Source organism: Macaca fascicularis, chromosome 14 (assembly GCF_037993035.2).
Source record: "Macaca fascicularis isolate 582-1 chromosome 14, T2T-MFA8v1.1".
Classification (NCBI taxonomy): Eukaryota; Metazoa; Chordata; class Mammalia; order Primates; family Cercopithecidae; genus Macaca; species Macaca fascicularis.
Window position 1 is genome coordinate 110,910,122 of NC_088388.1, and position 22,361 is coordinate 110,932,482.

A 22,361-nucleotide genomic window follows, 5' to 3' on the forward strand; every position below is an offset into this window, starting at 1 on the left:
CCAAAGAGTCAGTCATGTTACTGAGTCAAAACTCCTGAGGCCTTAGAGAGAGAGGGAGAGCATTTATTGAGTGCTCCTCTCGGCCAGGCACCAGCAGGCTCTGCACATGAGTCACCTCATTTAATCCTCATGGCAACCCAGAGGGGTTATTATACTCGTCTCATGAATGAAGAAACTCACTGAAAGAGTTTATGCCTTTCTGAATTCTAGAATATGCATTTTAAATGGCTGTACATACAATTAGATCGTATAAAATAGACAAGGAAACCAGAGCAAAGAGACCTTAAAACTAGGAAAATAAATGTGATGCTAAACAGTTTGTGCAGGTTTGTTTTTACTGGTTTGTTTGCTGTGTGACTCACACAGTATTCTGTATGAAAGTGGTCCAGTTACGACCGAGTGGTCAAAGGAATATTGAATTGAGGTCTCCCCACTAAACCTTCAGAGTAACCAGTAAGATTTTGTTTTCATTCATCTGACAGCTCCTCTCTTTGTACCTGGCAAAAATCAGGCTCTTGGAATGCCAGTTCTAAGAATCAAGGGTAAAGTCTGTGTGGCGCATACCAAGGCTCCCATGGAGGAAATCTTCTACTTCCTAAGTGTTTTAAAAGAGGATAGATTGTTCTAGCACCAAGTGAGCCTGAGGCCTGAGCTCATAGCCAGTTCTTTATGCCTCACAACCCCACCTGGTGGAGAGTCCAGTCTGTGCTGTGAGAACAGGTTCAGAACGCAGGTGACCTGAACCTGTGAACGCTACCCTGTGAACGCTTTCTGCCGGAAATCAGTTTTCTTCAACATGAACTGTTTTCCCTCTTTTCATTTTATAGAGGAGACAGAGTCTCCATTATCTAGAGACTGGCGGCCAGGGAGCCCTGGAACCTATCTGGAGACCTCATGGGAAGAACAGCTGTTGGAACAACAAGAATATTTAGAAAAAGAAATGGAAGAAGCAAAGAAAATGATATCAGGACTACAGGTAGCTCTTGCCCTTGTAGTTTGCCCTTGTTATACCAATTGATTATTAAGTCACTATTATCAATTGAAAATAAACTGATTTTAGTTTTGTAGGAGGTCAGAACTGAGTGAGGAGTTTAGATATAGGGAGTAGTACAGAAAGAGCAGAAAATTCCTTATATTTGAGTACTTTAAATGGACTTTGTGGGCTGCTGTTCATAGCAGAGTGCTTAAGATTTCAGCAAGCCCAGGAGCCATTACTGATCCCTATCAAGTCCTTATTGTTGACGCTCTGCTACATAGGTAGGCTTCTACGCAGTATGTGGCGGTCGACCTGCAATTGCAGCTTTCACCAAAGAATAGCACTGTGAATAGTCAGGAATTTTCTTCTAGGAATTCTGTAGCAGGAAGAGTGTAAGAGCCAGTAATGCTGCCAGGTTTCCATTTGAGTTTAGCTAAGGGATTTAGCTCACTCCTAATACATGTGCAAATGGATGCCAAGGCATAATGGTCAGGTAGAAGAGGTTTTTTTTGAGCAACAAAAGCCCTTCAGTTTTTCCTATACCTGTAGGTGCCAGCTTGGCAAATCTACCCCAGGGACTGACCCACTTGACATAGTTCCCACCCTGAGTGACCCCCTCATTCCTGTCTTTGTGTGTCTGTCTCTGTTTGGGGGAGTCCTTAGTGTGCTGATGACCCTGAAATTGCCTAGGAATATTCCTTTCTGTTTGTGCTGGGAACTGCAGTGCTTCTGAATTGTCAAATATTTATGGACACATAAACAAAGCCCACATTATGTGTGTGGCTCTGGCAGCCGGCAGGCAGTGGAGGGCGTGCTCCCAGCTAGCCTGCAACAGGGTGGGGACACAAAGGGTTCCTAAAAAAAAAGGAGATTGGTGCTATGGTAAAGCAATTTGCATAATGTATGCCCCAGAAACTGAGAAGTATGGGAGGAATGTTTCCTGCATAAACATTCCCAAACTTCATTTGCTCTGTATTTTTAAAATGGCTGGCTTATGAGACCTTTTAGATCTCTTTTCTGCCACTCCATTAACGAATACGTTAATGGAATGTTTTTGTGTGTGTTTTGCTTGCATAGGAAGTATGTCATGGAGAACTTCGAGATTATACCCAACCAGGTTGTTCCCAGGATGATTTGCATTATATGAACATAGATATTCATCAGTTTGGCTCAAAGTTTGTTTGCATTTCTTAGTCTGGGAGAAATTTGGTGGCAGATTAGACAGAAAAAGAAGAGAACTGACAGGCAGAAAGTCAGCATCTTAATATTCCCTGCAAACAGAAGAGTTTTAATTCACAGCCACATGATCACAATGAGAATTCAGTTCCATTGTAGAATACAAAAGGGCTCACAGCATCCACTGGGCTTCTTAACTCTTTTCAGTGATTAACAAGTTGCATGCTAAGCCACATCCAAGATTTCTGACTTATTAGTATTCCTTAGTTAGAACCCTTTGAACAGTTTTGCCATTATCGTTGATATTTCCATAATGTTGAACTCCCTTAGCTCCCTGCGGCCTCTTGTACCTGTTGCCATGACACGTGTCTGTACCTGTTGCCATGACACATGAGATAGCCAAATTCATTTGACTTACTCAAATTTTATTATTAGCATATGGCAGATCAGCCACTGGCTGGATTTTATTTATTTATTTATTTTTGAGACGGAGTCTCGCTCTGTTGCCCAGGCTGGAGTGCAGTGGCATGATCATGGCTCACTGCAGCCTTGGTCTCCTGGGCTCAAGTGATTCTCCCACCTCAGCCTCTTGAGTAGTTGGGACCACATGCATGCGCCATCATGCTCAACTAATTTTTTAATTTTTTGTAGAGACGGTCCCACTATGTTGCCCAGGCTGATCTCAAACTCCTACCGTCAAGGGATCCTTCCGCCTCGGCCTCCCAAAGTTCTAGGATTACAGGTGTGAGCCACCTCGCCCACCTGAATTTGTGTTGTTTATTGAAATAGGAAACAGCTTCTGTAACTCATCTCTTTTGAATCAAGACAGAATTGTTTCAGATATAAAATGGGGTCACATTTTTCAGTCTTTCACTGATCTGATAGATACTCACCTGCAGGGACAGATCCAAGTTTTGCAAGTCCTAAAATATATAATTTGTGTGTGTGCAGGGGGGCTTCTTGAAGAATAAGATTACAAAATTATGAATATAATAATTAGGAATAGGCCAGGCATGGTGGGTCACGCCTGTAATCCCAGCACTTTGGGAGGCCAAGGCGGGTGGATTGCTTGAGCTCACGGGTTTGAGACCAGCCTGGGCAATATGGCGAAACCTTTGTCTTTACCAAAAATACAAAAATTAGCCAGGTGTGGTGGCGCATGCCTCTAATCCCAGCTACTCGGGAGGCTAAGACATGAGAATAGCTTGAACCCTGGATTGCAGTGAGCCAAAATTGGGCCACTGCACTCCAGCCTGGGTGACAAAGTGAGACTCTGTCTCCAAATATAATAATAATAATAATTGTAATAATAATTATATTATTATTTGGTATAGGACCTTGGGAGAGGCAATGTATGCGGGGTCCTACAGCTGGAGCTTTCTTAGCTTCATGGTAAATCTGCCTCCCCATTCCACCTACTTATATTCTAATGAAAACCGCCTGGGTCAGGAGCTGAAATGAATGAGGACATCTCTCTGCAAATGTGTTTTCCTTCTTGTTCTATACAGGTTGCTTTAGGGAGTAAAAATGCAGAATCAGTAAAACAAACAAAAATCAAACAAACTCAAGTGAGTGCTCCAAATGGATTCCAAATAATTCATTATAATACTCATTTCTAAGCCGCGATGATTCTACACTGCTTTTAGATCATTTTCTCCCTGGTAAAATTGAGTTTGAGCAGCTCCAGTTTGAAATGTGTTGTGTCTCTTTTGAAAGAAAGGTTTTTAGATTTTCTTCTGGGACCAAGGCACCTTGAAGCAGAGCAGTCAGGTGTCCAGAGAGCTGAAAGAGCCAGAGCATGGACCTGATGAAAGGAACTAGTCCCAGGGTGAGCAATGGGAAGTATCTAAGGAGCAAAAATTACCGATGAAATTTCTTGAGGAAGCTGAGTTGTGATTTTAACTAGGGGTGAGCTTAACTCTGCACTAAGTCATCTGAAGGAGAGTTAAGTTTCGTTCTGCCTTTGCGGTTATTTAGGCCTTATTGCTCAACGGATCCTTACCTGAAGATGAACAGGAGAGGCCCTTGGCCTTCTGTGAACCAGGTGTCAATCCCGAGGAACAACTGGTGAGCTCCATCTTTTGTGACTGGACGCTAAATTTGTATGTATTTGACTTGTGTTTAGCATTTGACACTGCTGTTCATGTCTTCTTGAAATGCTGTCTTCCTTGACCAGTTCTGGTTTTCCTCCTACATTTTTGAACATTGTTTCCTTCTTCATTCATTTAATCAAAAAAATATTTATTGAGTGCTGACTATATGCCAGACCCTATTTCAACATGCTGGAGATATGGTAGCAACAAAACAGACCTAAGACCCGACTCTTACGGAGTTTACATTCAAGTTCTCTTTGAAGCTTCTCTTTTTCTGCTTGTGCCTTTAATGTTAGTGTTCCTCAGCATTCCAGTCTAGGCCCTCATGTGTCTTAAACATTCACCTGGGCAGTAGTATCTGCCTCCAGTTCTTCACTCACTTCCGTCTTGCTTCTCATGTATTTATTTCCAGCTCAGCCCTCACTATGGAGTTCTAGATGTGTGTATGCAATATGCAACTGCCTACTTATTATCTCCACTTGTAAGTCCCACAAGCATCTAAATTTCAGTGAGTCCTAAATTAAAGTTTTTCTGTCCTCTGCCCAACCACCAAAGCTACTTGTCCTTTTGGATATCTGTTTTGGATACCTAAATGCACCAAATAGAAATCTGGATATTATCGTTTAATCCTTTTCCTCTACATCAGTCAGTCACCAGGTTTTACCAGTTTACATTTCTAATTTCTTTATCCAGTTTTCTCCATTCTCACAGCCACTTAAAAATCAAGCCTCCATCCAGTATTCTAGCAACCTTCTAACTGGTTTACCTGATTCCTCTCCTGTCTTCCTCTAATTCATTTTTTGTAAAACAGCAAGAATAATTTGCTTTAAAGACAGACTTCATTTTGTCACCCTTCTGCATAAAACTTTTCATTGATTCCCCATTGCCCTCACTGGCCTTTCAAGATCTGGCCCTGATATTTCTCTCCAACTTCATCTCTTGCCATTTCTTCTTCCTTTTACCCCACCCCCTCCCCTGCATCCAACCCCCACCCCGTACTTCCTCTTTTTTTTTTTTTGTTTTTTGAGACAGTCTTGCTCTGTTGCCCAGGCTGGAGTGCAGTGGCACGATCTTGGCTCACTGCAACCTCTACCTCCTGGGTTCAAGTGATTCTCCTGCCTCGGCCTCCCGAGTAGCTGGGATTACAGGTGTATACCACCACACCTGGCTAATTTTTGTATTTCTAGTAGAGGTGGGGTTTCACCATGTTGGCCAGGCTGGTCTTGAACACCTAACCTCAAGTGATCTGCCTGCCTCGGCCTCCCAAAGTGCTGGGATTACAGATGTGAGCCACCACACCTGGCCCACCCATACTTATTTTAAGCTTTATCCACATAGATCTACCTGCTACTTGATGCATATGCTTCCATCAGAGAGCAGGAACTGTTTCCGGTTCTTCTTTGTATCCACAGTACAGAGCTGGCATCTAGTAGTGCTCAATAAATATTTGTTGAATGAGTGGCCTCTGAACTTCACGGCATAGGTGTTTAGCTATCTCTTTTTGTCTTATATTCAGATTATAATCCAAAGTCGTCTGGATCAGAGTATGGAGGAGAATCAGGACTTAAAGGTATGTCAAGACATATCTATTTTACCCCTTAAAAACATTATGGGGGCCGGGCGCGGTGGCTCACGCCTGTAATCCCAGCACTTCAGGAGGCTGAGGTGGGCAGATCACAAGGTCGGGAGATCAAGACCATCTTGGCTAACATGGCAAAACCCTGTCTCTACTAAAAATACAAAAAATCAGCCGGGCGTGCTGGCACACATCTGTAGTCCCAGCTACTCGGGAGGCTGAGGCAGGAGAATTGCTTGAACGCGGGAGGAGGAGGTTGCAGTGAGCAAAGATCGTGCCACTGCACCCCAGCCTGGGCAACAAAGTGAGACTCCATCTAAAAAAACAAAACAAAACAAAAAACCATTACGGGAATGTTACACAACTTCAAGAGGGAAAGGGATTTCAGAATTAGAATCTTTCCTGTATCTGTATTATGTCTTTTCTTAAAAGAGAGAGATACATCCCAAATATGTCAGGAAGGTAATACCTTTTTAATCCTGGTGGTAGGTAATAGAATTATAGTGTCATTGGTTGTACCATTCTGTGTGTTTGAAATATTTCATGGTTATTATTCTTAAATTAAAAGAAAAAAAAGTGTATCTAATACCAGTACAGTCTTTTTTTATAAATACTTCTCAGAATTATTTTAGGTTAGTGATTCCTAGCTTTTCTTTCAGTCATAAGTATATGACTAAAGCCATTAACCCTCTCCCTGCAAGTATGCATGTATGTTTGCACTCATACTCATAGACATGAATTTTTTTTTTGGAGACAGAGTCTGGCTCTGTCACCCAGGCTGGAGTGCAATGGTGTGGTCTCAGCTCACTGCAACCTCCGCCTCCCAGGTTCAAACGATTCTCCTGCCTCAACCTCCCAAGTAGCTGGGACTACAGGTGCCCGCCACCATACCCGGTTAATTTTTGTATTTTTAGTAGAGATGGGGTTTCACTATGTTGGCCAGGCTTGTCTCGAACTGCTGACCTTGTAGTCTGCCTGCCCTGGCCTCCCAAAGTGTTGGGATTATAGGCGTGAGCCATTGTTCCTGGCCAACATGAATTTTTAATAGAGCAACTTTTATTTGTTTTGTTTTATTTGTTTGTTTTTTGAGACAGAGTCTCACTCTGTCACCTAGGCTGAATGCCATGCATGGCATGATCATGGCTAGCTGCAGCTTCGACCTCCCAGCCTCAAGCGATCCTCCCACCTCAGCCTCCCTAGTAGCTGGGGCTTCAGGAATGCACCACCATGCCTGGCTAATTTTTGTGTTTTTTGTATAGATTGCTCTCGCCTTGTTGCCTAGGCTGGTCTTGAACTCCTGGACTCAAGTGATTCTCCCATCTTGGCCTCCCAAAGTGCTGGGATATAGGCATGAACCACTGTTCCCAGCCTAATAGAGCAACTTTTGAGCCTATCTGTGGAGTCCAAGTTACAGATCCCCAGTTTAGATATGTTAATTGCAAACTCTTGATGTGATACAATAGGAAGAGAAGAGATCGGGGTCTGGGTTATGGTTGTTCCCCTTCTAAAATCTATTTCCTAGTGACAATCGTGTACATATATTTTATCTATTGTAAGGGAATGTTAATTACTCAGTATTTCATTATTAGTTGAAATGTGTTTTTGTTTGACTCACAAAGAAACACTCCAACCTTTTGCTGAACATTAAGAATAGATACAATTATTTAATGACATTGGGGGTAGGCATATTTAGATATCATATATTTAGTGAGAGGGATTTAGATTATTATAATTAGGTTTTCCTGTTGGTGAAGATTGCTAAATATAGAAATGAGAGCCTGTGGGAATGATGGGGTATCTTCTTTCTTGGCAACTCTTCTCTACCTGAGCAGTTGAGCCTGGGTGCCAGCAGAGAAGAACAGAATGGTTCTCTTCTTGTTTCTGTGGATCAGCCTGTACTGCTCACTGGACCAGAGCTGTTGTCTGCCTTAGTAGAGGGTTAATTTTTCATGGAATGATCAACTGGGTTTTGTCCTCTTGCCGACAGAATGAGGTAATGCAGTCTGAAGCAACCCAGATGTCACCATCTGATCTAACTATATTTGGTTTGCAGAAGGAGCTGCTGAAATGTAAACAAGAAGCCAGAAACTTACAGGGGATAAAGGTAAAAAAGAAGACATTTAATTCTTTAAATAGTCTCTGCAATGTAAAGTAGTCTGCTGGTGAGTGGTGAGAGGTGGAATTTTCTGTGGACCTTTAGTAGCTCTGTGCTATTGGTAAAGAAAGGGCTTTGTGGGAGGGAAGTGAGACATGTCGAGGAATATACCTTTGATTTGCTGAGGCTTATTTCTAGTGGTTATGATTCACGGTGCTGCCATTTCCATCTGTGCCACCTTGATTGTCTCTATATGTAAAAGAACCCTCTTCAATGTGAAAGAATGTCCTTTAGGGCCAGGCGCCGTGGCTCATGCCTGTAATCCCAGCACTTTGGAAGGCCGAGGCGGGCAGATCACGAGGTCAGGAGTTCGACACCAGCCTGGCCAACATGGTGAAACCCTGTCTATACTAAAAATACAAAAAAATTAGTTGTGCGTGGTGGCAGCACCTGTAATCCCAGCTACTTGGGAGGCTGAGGCAGGAGAATCGCTTGAATCCAGGTGGAGGAGGTTGCAGTGAGCTGAGATCACTCCATTGCACTCCAGCCTAGGTGACAAGGCGAGACTCCGTCTCAAAAAAAAAGAAAAATAAAAAAGAATATCCTTTAAAAAATTGTTATTTACTTTGTTTTTGAATAATTAACTAACATTCAAATAATTTTAAAGGTATAAAAAGATAAACCATGAAAAGTCTGCCTGCCAGCTGTCCCCTCAGTCACCTAGTTCTCTTTCCTAGAGGTATCTTTTTTTATTTATTTATTTTTAAATCTTGACATGGACTCTCACTCTGTCGCCCAGGCTGGAGTGCAGTGGCGCGATCTTGGCTCACTGCAATCTCCGCCTCCCGGGTTCAAGTGACTCTCCTGCCTCAGCCTCCCAAGTAGCTGGGATTACAGGTGTGCACCATCACACCCAGCTACTTTTTATATTTTGAATAGAGACTGGATTTTAGCATGTTGGCCAGGCTGGTCTTGAGCTCCTGACCTCAGGTGATCCACCCGCCTCGGCCTCTCAAAGTGCTAGGATTACAGGTGTGAGCCACCACGCCCGACCTCTTAGATGCATCTTAACAGTTATCAGCACATATGTGTGTGTATCGTTTTCCCCCACGGTTTTACCCAAATAGTAGTATACTAGAAATACAACTTGACACCTTGCTTTTTTTCACTTAGTAGTATATCTTCGAGCTCATTCTATGTCAGTAGTACCTAAAGACTTTCCTAGGTCTTTTTTTATGGCTGTATCATATTCCATTGTTTTTCACTGTATACATACATATATATGCTAAATAATTTATTATATATGAAAATTTCTAGTTTTTGCTAATATAAACAATGGTCTAACAGCCTTGAATATTAGTTGTTTTGTTTTTTCCGAGATGAAGTCTTGCTCTGTTGCCCAGAGCTGAAGTGCAATGGCATGATCTCAGTTCCCTGCAACCTCTGCCTCCCAGGTTCAAGCAATTCTCCTGCCTCAGCCTCCCAAGTAGCTGGGATTACAGGCGTGTGCCACCACGCCCAGCTAATTTTTGTATTTTTAGTAGAGACAGGATTTCACCATATTGGCCAGGCTGGTCTCGAACTCCTAACCTCGTGATCCGCACGCCTTGGCCTCCCAAAGTGCTGGGATTACAGGCGTGAGCCACCATGTCCAGCCTGAATATATGTTATTTCACCCAAATGGGAGTATATCTGTGGAATAAAACCTAGAAGTAGAAGAGGATGTTTTTATGTTGCTGCTTTTCCCCTCTTCCTTGCATATCCATTGATGGGCTAGACTAGAGTTATCACTCAGCAACATTTTCCAAAGTATATTTCGTAGGCTTAGTACTTTTGAAACACTTTAAAAAACAAACGTGTTCCATGGTCAGATAAATTTGAGAAATGCTCTGCAGTCTTGAAGACTCACTGTGAATAATAACATATAAAGGATCTGAAAAGGTCTGTCGTAAAGAGGTTGGCCTCAAAATGATTTAGAATTAATAACCACAGGAGTGTCTTTTCTTCCATGTAATGTCATGTGGCACATTAATGTCCCATGGAGCACATTTTGGGAAATATTCCTTTGAACTACTGATGCCAAGGGTATCTTAGACTTCCTTTACCATGTACTGTCATGGCAGAGAGTATAATTAAGAATGGGCTCCCACATTCTTCATAGTCTGTACCATTTCTTTGCAGTCTGTAAAGAGAGAAAAGTCAAGACAAATATATTAGAATGCAGCCCTAGTCCATTAGTTCTGTTTGAAGCCACCATGGTTGATAGAATGTGTCCTAACTGTCCTTATAAGCAAGGATATCCAGCTCACCTTTTGTTAGGCATGATAGGAACCAAGAGGGTTCAAGCTGAGGGAAAGAAAACCTAATGCTATTAAGATCCTAGGAAATTGGGAAGAGGAATCATGAATCAAAGAACAGTTCTGCTCAGTGGAAAGATAATTCTAATCCTGGTCCAGACTAGGCATTGGAAGCCATTGGAAGCAGGTTAGCAGCAAGGCTCTGGAAGCCAGCGTGGGAGTGATTTCAGGGGTTCTTTAACAACAGAGTGGCGGGATGAATAGGGCCCATCTCTCCAGGAAATGGGGACTGGGCAGAGAGGTAGAGGGAAAAAGAGCTACTCTAGATTGAGTATTTATATGCCCAAGATATAGATGAGAAAGCCCAGGTGGGAGAAAGTAGAGTGCATTGTCCAAGGTTAACATCACAAAAGTAGTAAGTGGTAGCTTTATAATTTGAATCTGTATCTCTCTGATCCCAAAGTCCAGTCATTCTCTCTCGAATACACCATGCTATCAGGATTGAGGGCGGGGACGAATAGTAAGCAGAGAAAAAAATCAGGTTTCAGTAAGTTTCATAGAACAGTGGAAAGGATTTTGGTCTGGATGCCAGTTTCCTAGAGGGGGACAGAAAAACCCCTCCTCAGCAACTCGTGGCAAGACCCTTTTACTCCATTTGTCTTCCAGTCTGCCATAACGAATGCTGGAAACACATTAAAGGGTTTAGTAATTTGTAATAACAACTGGCTGATTGATGAATTGTGACAACAGTAATTAGTATGCTTTTTCCCCTAGGATGCCTTGCAGCAGAGATTGACTCAGCAGGACACATCTGTTCTTCAGCTCAAACAAGAGCTACTGAGGGCAAATATGGACAAAGATGAGCTGCACAACCAGAATGTGAGTTAAATGAATGAGCCTTGACCTCAGTGAGCCCCATTAGCAGAACAGGCTAGTGCATGAAGTGCTATTAGACTGGCCATCCTAATCTCTTATCTTGCTTCTGGGATGCCTGCCCTAAGTGTCTGCAATTATTTTTATTCCCCATTAGACTCATCTCTGTTCCTAGGTGAAAGCCCACATCATACTGGGCAGGAAGGTCCTTGATCTCCTCTTCAACTTTGAGGACACTGAGATACCGAGGCAAAATTGTGGTTCTACAGTCTAATTACTTCACTAACAACATGGAGAGCAGCTGTGTATTTTTACCATCATACCCTCTCTGTGCTGCATACTGTTAACTGCCAGCATTAACTATGGTTACTAAGTAGCTGGTTTCCTTGAGGATTAGCAGGCAGTACCTGCGTACCATGAATTCTTTCTTATCCTTGCAGGTGGATCTGCAGAGGAAGCTAGATGAGAGGAACCGGCTCTTGGGAGAATATAAAGTAAGAGTGAATATCAGTTTGGAAATGCCTTCCACTGACCTTTCATGAACAGCCCATTATTGTTGCTCAAAAAGCACTTAAGTATTCTATTTTCATCCTTGCTTTTTAATTATTTTTTTATCCTTGCTTTTTAGAAGGAAGCATTTTTCTGTGTCCCCTGATGCACTAGCCCTGAAGAATAGATGGCACAGCTAGGAGAGGGAGTACAGGACGAGGGGTCTAGAAACTTCAGTTCTAGTCTTACCTTTATCTCTGACTAGTATGAATGGCTCATACTGGTCCTCCTACAAATGACAGTTCCCTTCTTCATTACTCTTGAAGAATCCTTTGCACTATGTAAGACTATTATGGTGTGTAAAGTCTTCCTGGTATGTTCTGAGGAAAGAGGCTCTACTTTTCCTGAGGCTCTACTTTACTTGAGTGGAAGTTATATTACAGAGGGGAACTTTTCAGTGCCCCTGGTTTTGCCACTCATCTGAAAGCTCTATCTCTGTTGCAGAAAGAGCTGGGGCAGAAGGATCGCCTCCTTCAGCAGCACCAGGCCAAGTTAGAAGAAGCACTCCGGAAACTCTCTGATGCCAGTTACCACCAGGTCAGAACATATTCAGCCCCTGACTCTCCTGCCCCTTTGGCCCAAAGAAATCCTTTTCTGATTTAGTGTCTGTTTTGCAGGTGGATCTAGAGCGAGAGCTAGAACACAAAGATGTCCTCTTGGCTCACTGTATGAAAAGAGAGGCAGATGAGGTAACCTAGACCCTGTGTTCTCCCTCCCACATTTATGAAGCAAACGGGGCGATGGTGTTTCTGACTCAGAGCTGAACCAAGGCCACAGGCTCGTTTGTTAGGAGACTCTATGTTGAGCTAGTTAAGAGGACAGGTTCCAGAATAAGAAAATCTGGTTTCATGTTCTACCTTTACCACTCCTACGTTGTGTGGCCTTCAGTTGCTTATCTTCTGAACCTTAGAAATAGGGCTTATTTGGAAAATGGAAATAATAGTGATTCAGTCCGTCATTATGAAGAATATATGAGGTAATCCACATAAATAACTAAGCACAGTCCTGTTGGATCCACTTGGCATAGAGTCAGACTCAAAAAATATTCATCATGGCCTGGCACAGTGGCTCACATCTGTAATCCTAGCACTTTGGGAGGCCAAGGCAGGTGGCTAACTTGAGGTCAGGAGTTTGAGACCAGCCTGGCCAATGTGGTGAAACCCCGTCTCTACTAAAAATACAAAAATTAGCCAGGCAAGATGGCACGGGCCTGTAATCCCAGCCACTCAGGCGGCTGATGCAGGAGAATCGCTTGAACCCGGAGGGGGGGCGGTGGGCAGAGGTTGCCATAAGCTGAGATTGTACCACTTCACTCCAGCCTGAGTGACAGAGCAAGACTCTGTCCCAAAAAACAAAACAAAACATATATATATATATTCAGCATTATTTTTAAATTACTGAAGCAAAGCCAGACAGTGCTGGAGCAGCATTCTGAGGCTCTCCAGTGCTGTGGCAGAGGCTAGGTTGTGGCCTCCAGGTGGAGGTTAGCATTTCCTTCATTCACATCCAACAATGCGTACTAAGTGTCAAGTGCTGGGCATATGGCAGTGACCAAAAGGGGAAAAAAATCTATACTTAAGAACGATACATTTTAATAAAGAGAGCCATTAAACAAACAGACAATTATATACTCCGTCAGGAACTGATAAATGTAAAGAAGAAAAATAAGACAGCACATCTAGTTTACAATTCTCCCTTTAACAAGCAACATTTCTTCATGCTGCTATAGGTGACCAACTACAACAGTCACAACTCTCAAAGCAATGGTTTTCTCCTTCCAACAGCAGGAAAAGGAGCTGCTTCAATCAGCAACAGAGGGGTAGGTACCTGGATTGACGGAGACCTGCCATTTCTCACTGAAACCAAAGAGTGCCAAACCCACGGCCAGTGGATGAGGCCTTTTATATTCCAGTTCCCTAATTCCTGGATCTGTGGAGTGTGTAAAGATGTGAGGCACTTGCTATACAAAATTAAGAATTAGTGGAGAAACCATAGGCCTGCTTCTGTGGGGGAAAAAGAAATCTCTTCTGGAAACTTCAGCCCAGTGGTTGGGATGTGGCACCGGGCCATGCCAGCAGCACCTTGTTTTTGCCCACAGACCAGCGACCTGCAGCTTGTTCGAGATGCTCTCCGCAGCCTGCGCAACAGCTTCAGTGGGCACGATCCTCAGCACCACACCATTGACAGCTTGGAGCAGGGCATCTCCAGCCTCATGGAGCGCCTGCACGTTATGGAGACGCAGAAGAAACAAGAAAGAAAGGTAACCTTCTTGCTGTGGTGTCTCTCTTAGGCAAGCTCCTGAGAAAGCCGGGTTTTAAGAATGTTAATTGAGAGGAAGGCAGTGTGAAGAGATACAAGACCCTGTTAAAGGTTAGAGTTGTTTTTCTCCATTAGTTTTTCTCTCAGTGGAACTGACTATTCATTATGGTATGACAATCCAGAGAAGGAGTTCATGGTCACACTGGCTCCCAGAAACTGTAGCTGTGTAAGGATTGTGGCTCTTGACCCCACAGGGTCTCCCTTTACTGCTTCTTCCCCTCCCACCTACCCCTGAATGAGCTTGGCATTAGATGAGAAAATATATGGAAAATACATTGGAAACCAGAAAGCCTTTCATATATATTATTATTGTTTATTGTTAGGATAAATATATTCGATTTTATATGTTGTGGAAGAGGTGGTAGAAAAATATGTAGTATTTTAAGCACACTTTTATGATTTAAATTTCTTGGTTAAATTCTCCCATTGATCATAACTCTTGTGATTTTTGTGTGGCTCCGCAGGTTCGGGTCAAGTCACCCAGAACTCAAGTAGGTAGTGAATACCGGGAGTCCTGGCCCCCTAATTCAAGTAAGTACCCATTTTTGCTCAGTAGGGACTCCTAGCATATTAGACCAGGAATTTAGTATTTTTCATACTACCAATATTTTGGGGATATAATTTTTCTTGTAGTACTTCACTTTTATACTATTTTGTTTCTGTAGAAATACTGGAATTGAGTTAGTTCTAAGACCATGAAGACATATGCCATCATCACCCCCAGTGCCATTTAGCCACGTGCAGGCAGGATGCTGTTGACTCAGAGAGGCTAAAATATCTTTGAAGAACATACAAGCTCAAAACATTTATGCTGAAAAAGCAAAATATAAAACAACAAATACACATACATACATAAATTTTCCTACACTCCCAGATAGCACAAAAAAAATTTCCACTTCTTCCTTGAAGCAAGGCATTTAATTTATTTGGAGATACTCTTAAAACTTTGAGCGCTGAGGCTGGGTGCGGTGGCTCACACCTGTAATCCCAGCACTCTAGGAGGCTGAAGCGGGCGGATCACCTGAGGTCAGGAGTTCAAGACCAGCCTGGCCAACATGGTGAAACCCCATCTCTACTAAAAATACAAAAATTAGCCAGGTGTGGTGGCACACGCCTGTAATCTCAGCTACTCAGGAGGCTGAGGCAAGAGAATCACTTGAACCCAGGAGACAGAGGTTGCAGTGAGCCAAGATTGCGCCATTGCACTCCAGCCTGGGCGACAGAGACTCCATCTCAAAAAAACAAAACAAAACAAAACAAAAAACTTTGAGTGCTTAAGGCATTTAGTTTAAGTCCTGCAAAATGTTTGCACCATCTAGTGGCCATGGCTAGAAAGTGCATTTTAACCTGCTCCATGCCCACTCTATATTTTTTCCCATTTGTTCAAACTTGTTGGAAAGCTACCCTGCCTGGTAATTCCTATTTTAGTTTGTATTTTGCCTTTTGTGGCTTAGTAATGTTCACATTTTCTTATTTTTTAATCAAGCCTAATCGAAAGGTGTCTAAACAATAATTTATAAAAACCAAATAGTAAAAAGCTGACTAGAAACAGTTTTGTATGTTACATATAAATTTTTAAAAGCACATTAAGAAACCTAAATTAAACTACTGAAAATACTTGCAAAAATATGAAATGTAAAATTTTTTTGTAGAGTAAATAAAATAGCATTTCAAACCTCTGATCCCAGATATCTTTTCCTCTTGGATGAGGTATCTATGCTGGGAATGAAACAATTTTTTTTTTTTTTTTAGCGGCGGGGGATGGAGTTTCGCTCTTGTTGCCCAGGCTGGAGTGCAGTGGCGCGATCTCTGTTCACTGCAACCTCTGCCTCCCGGGTTCAAGTGATTCTCCTGCCTCAGGCTCCCCAGTAGCTGGGATTATAGACGTGCACCACCACGCCTGGCTAATTTTTGTATTTTTAGTAGAGATGGGGTTTCGCCATGTTGGCAATGAATTATTTTATTACCAGAATTAGTTCCAGTTTCCTTTTCTAGCAGTGTTACAAAATAGTCGTTTCTATTGTTTGGAGAAGATTTTTTTTATTATTGTGTTCATTGATTTCTTCAGATTAGTGTAAACTGCCAATATAAATAGGTGTACTTAGAAATTTCTTTTTTAAGTATAATAAACTCCCCCCTAGAAAAATTACTTTGCGCATATATAGTATTTAAAATATTACAAATAAATCTACAGCTGCTTGAAAACTAAGTTGTTAATCTAATGCTTCCAGTGATATCTGTATTCACAAACAAGCTGAAATGTCTCTTACCTGAAAATACAAAAACTTGTGTAACTCTGGCCAGCTCTCTAGCTACTGACTTATTTCTCTTATTCCTCTACATCAAAATTCTTAAAAGAATGGTCTATACGTGCTCTCTTTTCTTCCTCACTTCCTGTTCACTACTGAACCCACTACAGTCTTTTATCTGTTACTCTGCTTCGTGTTCTTCTGGCTGGGTCACTGTTGACTTTTTTGTTGCCTAATCAAGTGGTTACTTTTTAAACCTTATCTTTCATTGTCTTTTCAAAAGCATTGACTATTCTCTAAAAGTCTCCTGGAAACTTTCTTCTTCTTCAGTTTCAGTGTCATTCAGATATTTATCTAACATATTTACTGAGCATCCATTATTCACCATCAACATTAGATGCTGGAGATATAGAGATGAACAAGTTCGATTTGCCACTGGCAGGTAGTGAAGTCAATACTGAGTTTTCCTTCTAGTCCTTCCTGAATCTCATTTTATTCTGCTCTAATTCTTGAATGTTGACGTGTCCTGAGATTCCATCCAATTGAAGCCTAAACCTAAGGCTTTTCATATTGTCTTCGGCATCAAGTGATCTCTTCCACTCCCTGGCTTTAACTACACTTGTGTGCCGATTATTTTTATGTTTTATCTCAAATCTCAGTTCTTTTCTGAGCTTCAGTACTATTTTTTATTTTTTTTAATTCATTTTGAGACAGAGTCTTGTTCTGTTGCCCAGGCTGGAGTGCAGTGGTATGATCTCAACTCACTGCAAGCTCTGCCTCCCGGGTTCAAGCGATTCTCCTGCCTCAGCCTCCCGAGTGTCTGGGATTACAGGCGCGTGCCACGACACCCGGCTAATTTTTTGTATTTTAGTAGGGACAGGGTTTCACTGTGTTGCCCAGGCTGGTCTTGAACTCCTGAGCTCAGGCAATCCACCTGCCCCGGCCTCCCAAAGTGCTGGGATTACAGGCATGAGCCACTGCGCCCAGCCTAGTACTATATTTTTAAATGTAAACTAGATCTCTCTCTCTGTAGGTCCCAAGGCACTGTAAAGTCATGTCCAAAACTGGACACAAAATAATAGAGAGGGAAAAATACAGAATATACAATCAAACAGATCTAGGGTACAGTTTTGGCTCTGCCATTCAGCACAGTGTGTGACCATGGGCAAAATGTTAATGTCACTGAATCTTAGTTTCCTTTTTTATGGAACCAAAGTAATATTGAAGAATTTGAGCATGAAATGAAATGAAATGAAATCATCTAGTGTACTGTGGAGCATATGAGAGATGCAAGGCAAATGCTTCTCATTCCCCTCTGGCTGTGCCCTTTCTCTTTCCTTTTCAACATAATTAAATTTCCTGAAAGAGTAATGTACTTTCTGAACCCAATTCCTTTCTTGCCGTTTACTCTTAAGGGAAAACAATAATTATTTCAGATTTAAAGTAAAATAATAGATTAGTGAAATCAAATTGAGAGTTCATATAAAAACTCATATAACCACAGAATGTTCTTTTCAACCAATAGTGCTTGGGACAACTGGATATTTCCATGAAATGGGACCCCCTACTTCACACCATATACAAAAGTTAACTCAGACTATAGATCAATGACTTCAATATAAGAGCTTAAAGCTATAAAGTTCTTAGAAGAAAACATAGAGGAAAATATTCGTGACCTTGGATTTGGCAGTGGATTCTTAGATAGGACATCAAAAGCATGAGCAACAAAAGAAAAAAGATAAAATTGGCCTGGGCACAGTGCCTTATGCCTGTAATCCCAGCACTTTGGGAGGCCGAGGTGGGTATATCACCTGAGATTGGGAGTTTGAGACCAGCCTGGCCAACGTGGTGAAACCCCATCTCTGCTAAAAATACAAAAATTAGGTGGGTGTGGTAGTGGGCACCTGTAATCCCAGCTACTCAGGAGGCTGAGGCAAGAGAATCACTTGAACCTGGGAGGCAGAGGTTGCAGCTAGCTGCGATTGCACCACTGCACTCCAGCCTGGGCTACAGAGGGAGACTTTGTCTCAAAAATAATAATAATAAAATAAATAAATAGAAAAAAGATAAAACTGGACTTCATCAAAATTAAAAACTTTTTTGTATAAAAGAACTCTATCGAGAAAGTAAGCAGACAACCTACAGAATAGGAGAAAATATTTGCAAATCATATTGTCTGATAAGGATCTAGGATCCAGAATATATAAAAAACTCTTCCAACTCAACAGCAAAAGGACAAACAACCGAAGAGAAAACGGGCAAAATACTTGAATAGACATTTCTCCAAAGAAGATAAAGAAATGGCCGGCCAGGTGCGGTGGCTCACACCTGTAATTTCAGCACTTCGGGAGGCTGAGGTGGGCAGATCATGAGGTCAGGAGATAGAGACCACCCTGGCCAATGTGGTGAAACCTCATCTCTACTAAAGATACAAAAATTTGCCGGGCGCGGTGGCTCAAGCCTGTAATCCCAGCACTTTGGGAGGCTGAGACGGGCGGATCACAGGTCAGGAGATCGAAACCATCCTGGCTAACACGGTGAAACCCCGTCTCTACTAAAAAATACAAAAAGCTAGCCGGGCGAGGTGGCGGGCGCCTGTAGTCCCAGCTACTCGGGAGGCTGAGGCAGGAGAATGGCGTGAACCCGGGAGGCGGAGCTTGCAGTGAGCTGAGATCCGGCCACTGCACTCCAGCCCGGGTGACAGAGCGAGACTCCGTCTCAAAAAAAAAAAAAAAAAAAAAAAAAAAAAAGATACAAAAATTAGCTGGGTGTGGTGGTGCGCGCCTATAGTCCCAGCTACTCGGGGGGTGAGGCAGGAGAATTGCTTGAACCTGGGAGGTTGATGTTGCAGTGAGCTGAGATTGTGCCACTGCACTCCAGCATGGCACCAGAGCGAGATACTGTCTAAAAAAAAAACAAAACAAAAAAAAACAAAAACAAATGGCCAATAAACCCATGAAAAGATGCCCAAAATCATTAGTCATTAGGGGAATGCAAATCAAAACCACAGTGAGACACCACCTTACACCTACTAAATGGTGCCAAAAATGGAGAATAATAAGTGTCGGTGAGAATGTGGAGAAGTTGGAGCTGTCCTACATTGCTCTGGGGATGTAAATGGCGCAGCTGCTATGGAAGACAGTTTGGCACTTCCTTAAAAAGTTAAACATGGAGTTACCATATGACCCAAAAGAACTGAAAATAGGAGTTCAAAAAAACATGTACGTCTATGTGCCTAGCAGTCATATTCACAATATTCAAAAAGTAGAAACACCTCAGATGTCCATCAACTGATGAATGGATAGACCAATTCTAATATATGCATACAGTGGAGTATTATTCACCTATAAAGAGGAATGAAGCACTGATTCATGCTACAACGTGAATGAACCTGGAAAACATTATGCGAAGTGGAAGATGCCAGACACAAAAGGGCACATATTGTATAAGTTCATTTATATAAAATGTCCAGAAAAGGCAAATCCATAGAGACAGAAAGTAGAGTGGGTTAGCCAGATTCCAGGGTCAGGAGTGAGGGAGGAATAGCTAATAACCACTCAGTGCATACAGATTTTCTTTTGGGATGATGACAGTGTTCTGGAACTGGATAATGGTGGTTGTTTGCACATCATTTTAAATGTACTAAATGCCATTGAATTGCACACCTTAAAAAGGTTAAAATGGTGAATTTTACTACAATATTTAAAAAGTGAGATTTTGTAAAAAATAGCAGTTCTGCCTTCTACCTAGGATGTAGAAAGCCAGAAAGAGCCTTGCTTCTACTGAAACAAGAAAAAGTTGGAGAATCTGAAAAATCGTAACTTTCTTGAACCCATCAGAGAGATGAGATCATAGTGTAATCAACTAACCTGTAAAAGAAACAGGCGCCTACAAGGAGAAATAGGATGAAAGTACGGGCTCACTTGTGGTAGAGCCTGGGAGGAAGATGGGGCCACTATACAACAGATAAGAATTCAGCTGAGATTTTTTTTTTTTTTTTTTTTTTTTGAGACGGAGTCTTGCTCTTGTTGCCCAGGCTGGAGTGCAATGACACAATCTTGGCTCACTGCAACCTCTGCCTCCCAGGTTCAAGCGATTCTCCTGCCTCAGCCTCCCAAGTAGCTGGGATTACAGGTGCCCACCACTACACCTGGCTAATTTTTGTATTTTTGGTAGAGATGAGTTTTCACCATGTTGGCCAGACTGGTCTTGAACTCCTGACATCAGGTGATCTGCCCGCTTCGGCCTCCCAAAGTGTTGGGATTACAGGGGTGAGCCACTGCACCCGGCCTGAGATTTTTAATTATTTGCTAAAGGCTGAGAAGACAGCATAGGAACCTTGGGAGCCACAGACACAAGAGGAATTTGCACCCACTTGCAGATACTTTTTCATGACTACCAGGTGCTTATGAAAAGATTGGTTGTGACAGTGAGATATCATCTCACTCCAGTTAAAATGCCTTTTATCAAAAAGACATTTGACACAGCGGGCATGTGAAAAAAAAAAAAAGGATGCTAGCAAGGATGCAGAGAAAGGGGAATGAATATTATACACCATTGGTGGGCATGTAAATGAGTACAGTTACAATAGAAAACAGTGTGGACATTCCTCAAAAAAAAAAAAAAAATACAAATAGAGCTACCATATGAGCCAGCAATTCCACTGCTGGGTATATATCCAAAAGAAAGGAAATCAGTATATCAAAGAAGTATCTGTGTTCCCATGTTTATTGCAGCACTATTTCCAATAGCCAAGGCCGGTCACAGTGGCTCGTGCCTGTAATCCCAGCACTCTGGGAGGCTGAGGCAGGAAGATAGCTTGAGCTCAGGAATTTGAGATCAGCCTGGGCAACATAGCAAGACCTTGTCTCTACTAAAAATAAAATTAGCTGGGCATGGTGGCACATGCTTGTAGTCCCGGCTACTCAGGAGGCTGCAGTGGAAGGACAGCTTTAGCCTGGGAGACAAAAGCTGTGGTGAGCTATGGTTTGTGCCACTGCACTCCAGAGTGAGATCCTGTCTCAAAAACAAAACAAAACACCAAATAAACAAAAACACAATAGCCAAGATATAGAATTCATCGAAGTGACCATCAACAGATGAGTGGATAAAGAAAAAAAAATGTGTGTGTGTGTGTGTATATATATATATATATATATATATGCAAAGGAATATTATTATTCTGCTATAACAAAGCATAAAATCCTTTCTTTTGCAGCAACATGGATGCAGCTAGATCTTATTATGTGAAGTGAAATAAGCCAGGCACAGAAAGACAAATACCACATGTTCTCTACTAGTATGTGGGAGCTAAAAAAAAAATGTATCTCATGGAGATAGAGAGTAGATTGGTGGTAACCAGAACCTGGGAAGGCTTGGGGAGGGTGACAGAGAGGTTGGTTAATGGATACAAAAATACAGTTAGATAAAAGGAGTGAGATCTAGTGTTTGATAGGAAAGTAGGGTGACTATACCTATAATTTATTGTATAGTTTGAAATAGCTAGGCTGGGCGTGGTGGCTCATGCCTGTAATCCCAGCACTTTGGGAGGCTGAGGCAGGTGAAACCTTATCTCTACTAAAAATACAAAAATTAGCAGGTGTGGTGGCAAGCACCTGTAATCCCAGCCACTTGAGACACAAGAATCGTTTGAACCCAGGAAGCAGAGGTTGCAGTGAGCTGAGATCGCACCACTGCACTCCAGCCTGGGCGACAGAATGAGACTGTCTCAAAAAGGAAAAATAAAAAAATAAAAGAGCTAGAAGAATTGGGATGTTTTAATATAAAGAAAAGATAAATGTAGGCCAGGTGCGGTGGCTCACACCTGTAATCCCAGCACGTTGGGAGGCCGAGGCAGGTGGATCACCTGAGGTTGGCTAACATGGTGAAACCCTGTCTCTACTAAAAATACAAAAATTAGCCAGGTGTGGTGGCACATGCCTGTAATCCAGCTACTCAGGAGGCTGAGGCAGGAGAATCGCTCAAACCCAGGAGGTTGAGGTTGTGGTGAGCCGAGATTGCGCCATTGCACTCCAGCCTGGGCAACAAGAGTGAAACTCTGTCTCAAAAAAAAGGAGAAAAGATAATGTTTGAGGTGATAGATATCCCAGTTACTCTGACTTGATCATTGCACATTGTATGCACATATCAAAATAACA

General features: G+C 42.2%; 1 protein-coding gene across 5 annotated transcripts in view; it reads left to right on the forward strand.

Annotated features, from left to right (window-relative positions):
• The window catches only part of DIXDC1 (DIX domain containing 1), a 99,840-nt gene that overhangs the window by 55,720 nt on the left and 21,759 nt on the right, over positions 1-22,361 (forward strand). For all 5 annotated transcript variants that reach the window (XM_015435704.4, XM_015435703.4, XM_015435705.4 and 2 more), the window contains 11 exons: positions 828-976; positions 4,130-4,219; positions 5,762-5,815; positions 7,875-7,925; positions 10,988-11,092; positions 11,527-11,580; positions 12,080-12,172; positions 12,253-12,324; positions 13,365-13,454; positions 13,734-13,895; positions 14,419-14,485. In XM_015435704.4, the coding sequence (XP_015291190.1) occupies positions 828-976; positions 4,130-4,219; positions 5,762-5,815; positions 7,875-7,925; positions 10,988-11,092; positions 11,527-11,580; positions 12,080-12,172; positions 12,253-12,324; positions 13,365-13,454; positions 13,734-13,895; positions 14,419-14,485 (987 nt within the window). The remainder of the gene's footprint in view (positions 1-827; positions 977-4,129; positions 4,220-5,761; positions 5,816-7,874; positions 7,926-10,987; positions 11,093-11,526; positions 11,581-12,079; positions 12,173-12,252; positions 12,325-13,364; positions 13,455-13,733; positions 13,896-14,418; positions 14,486-22,361) is intronic.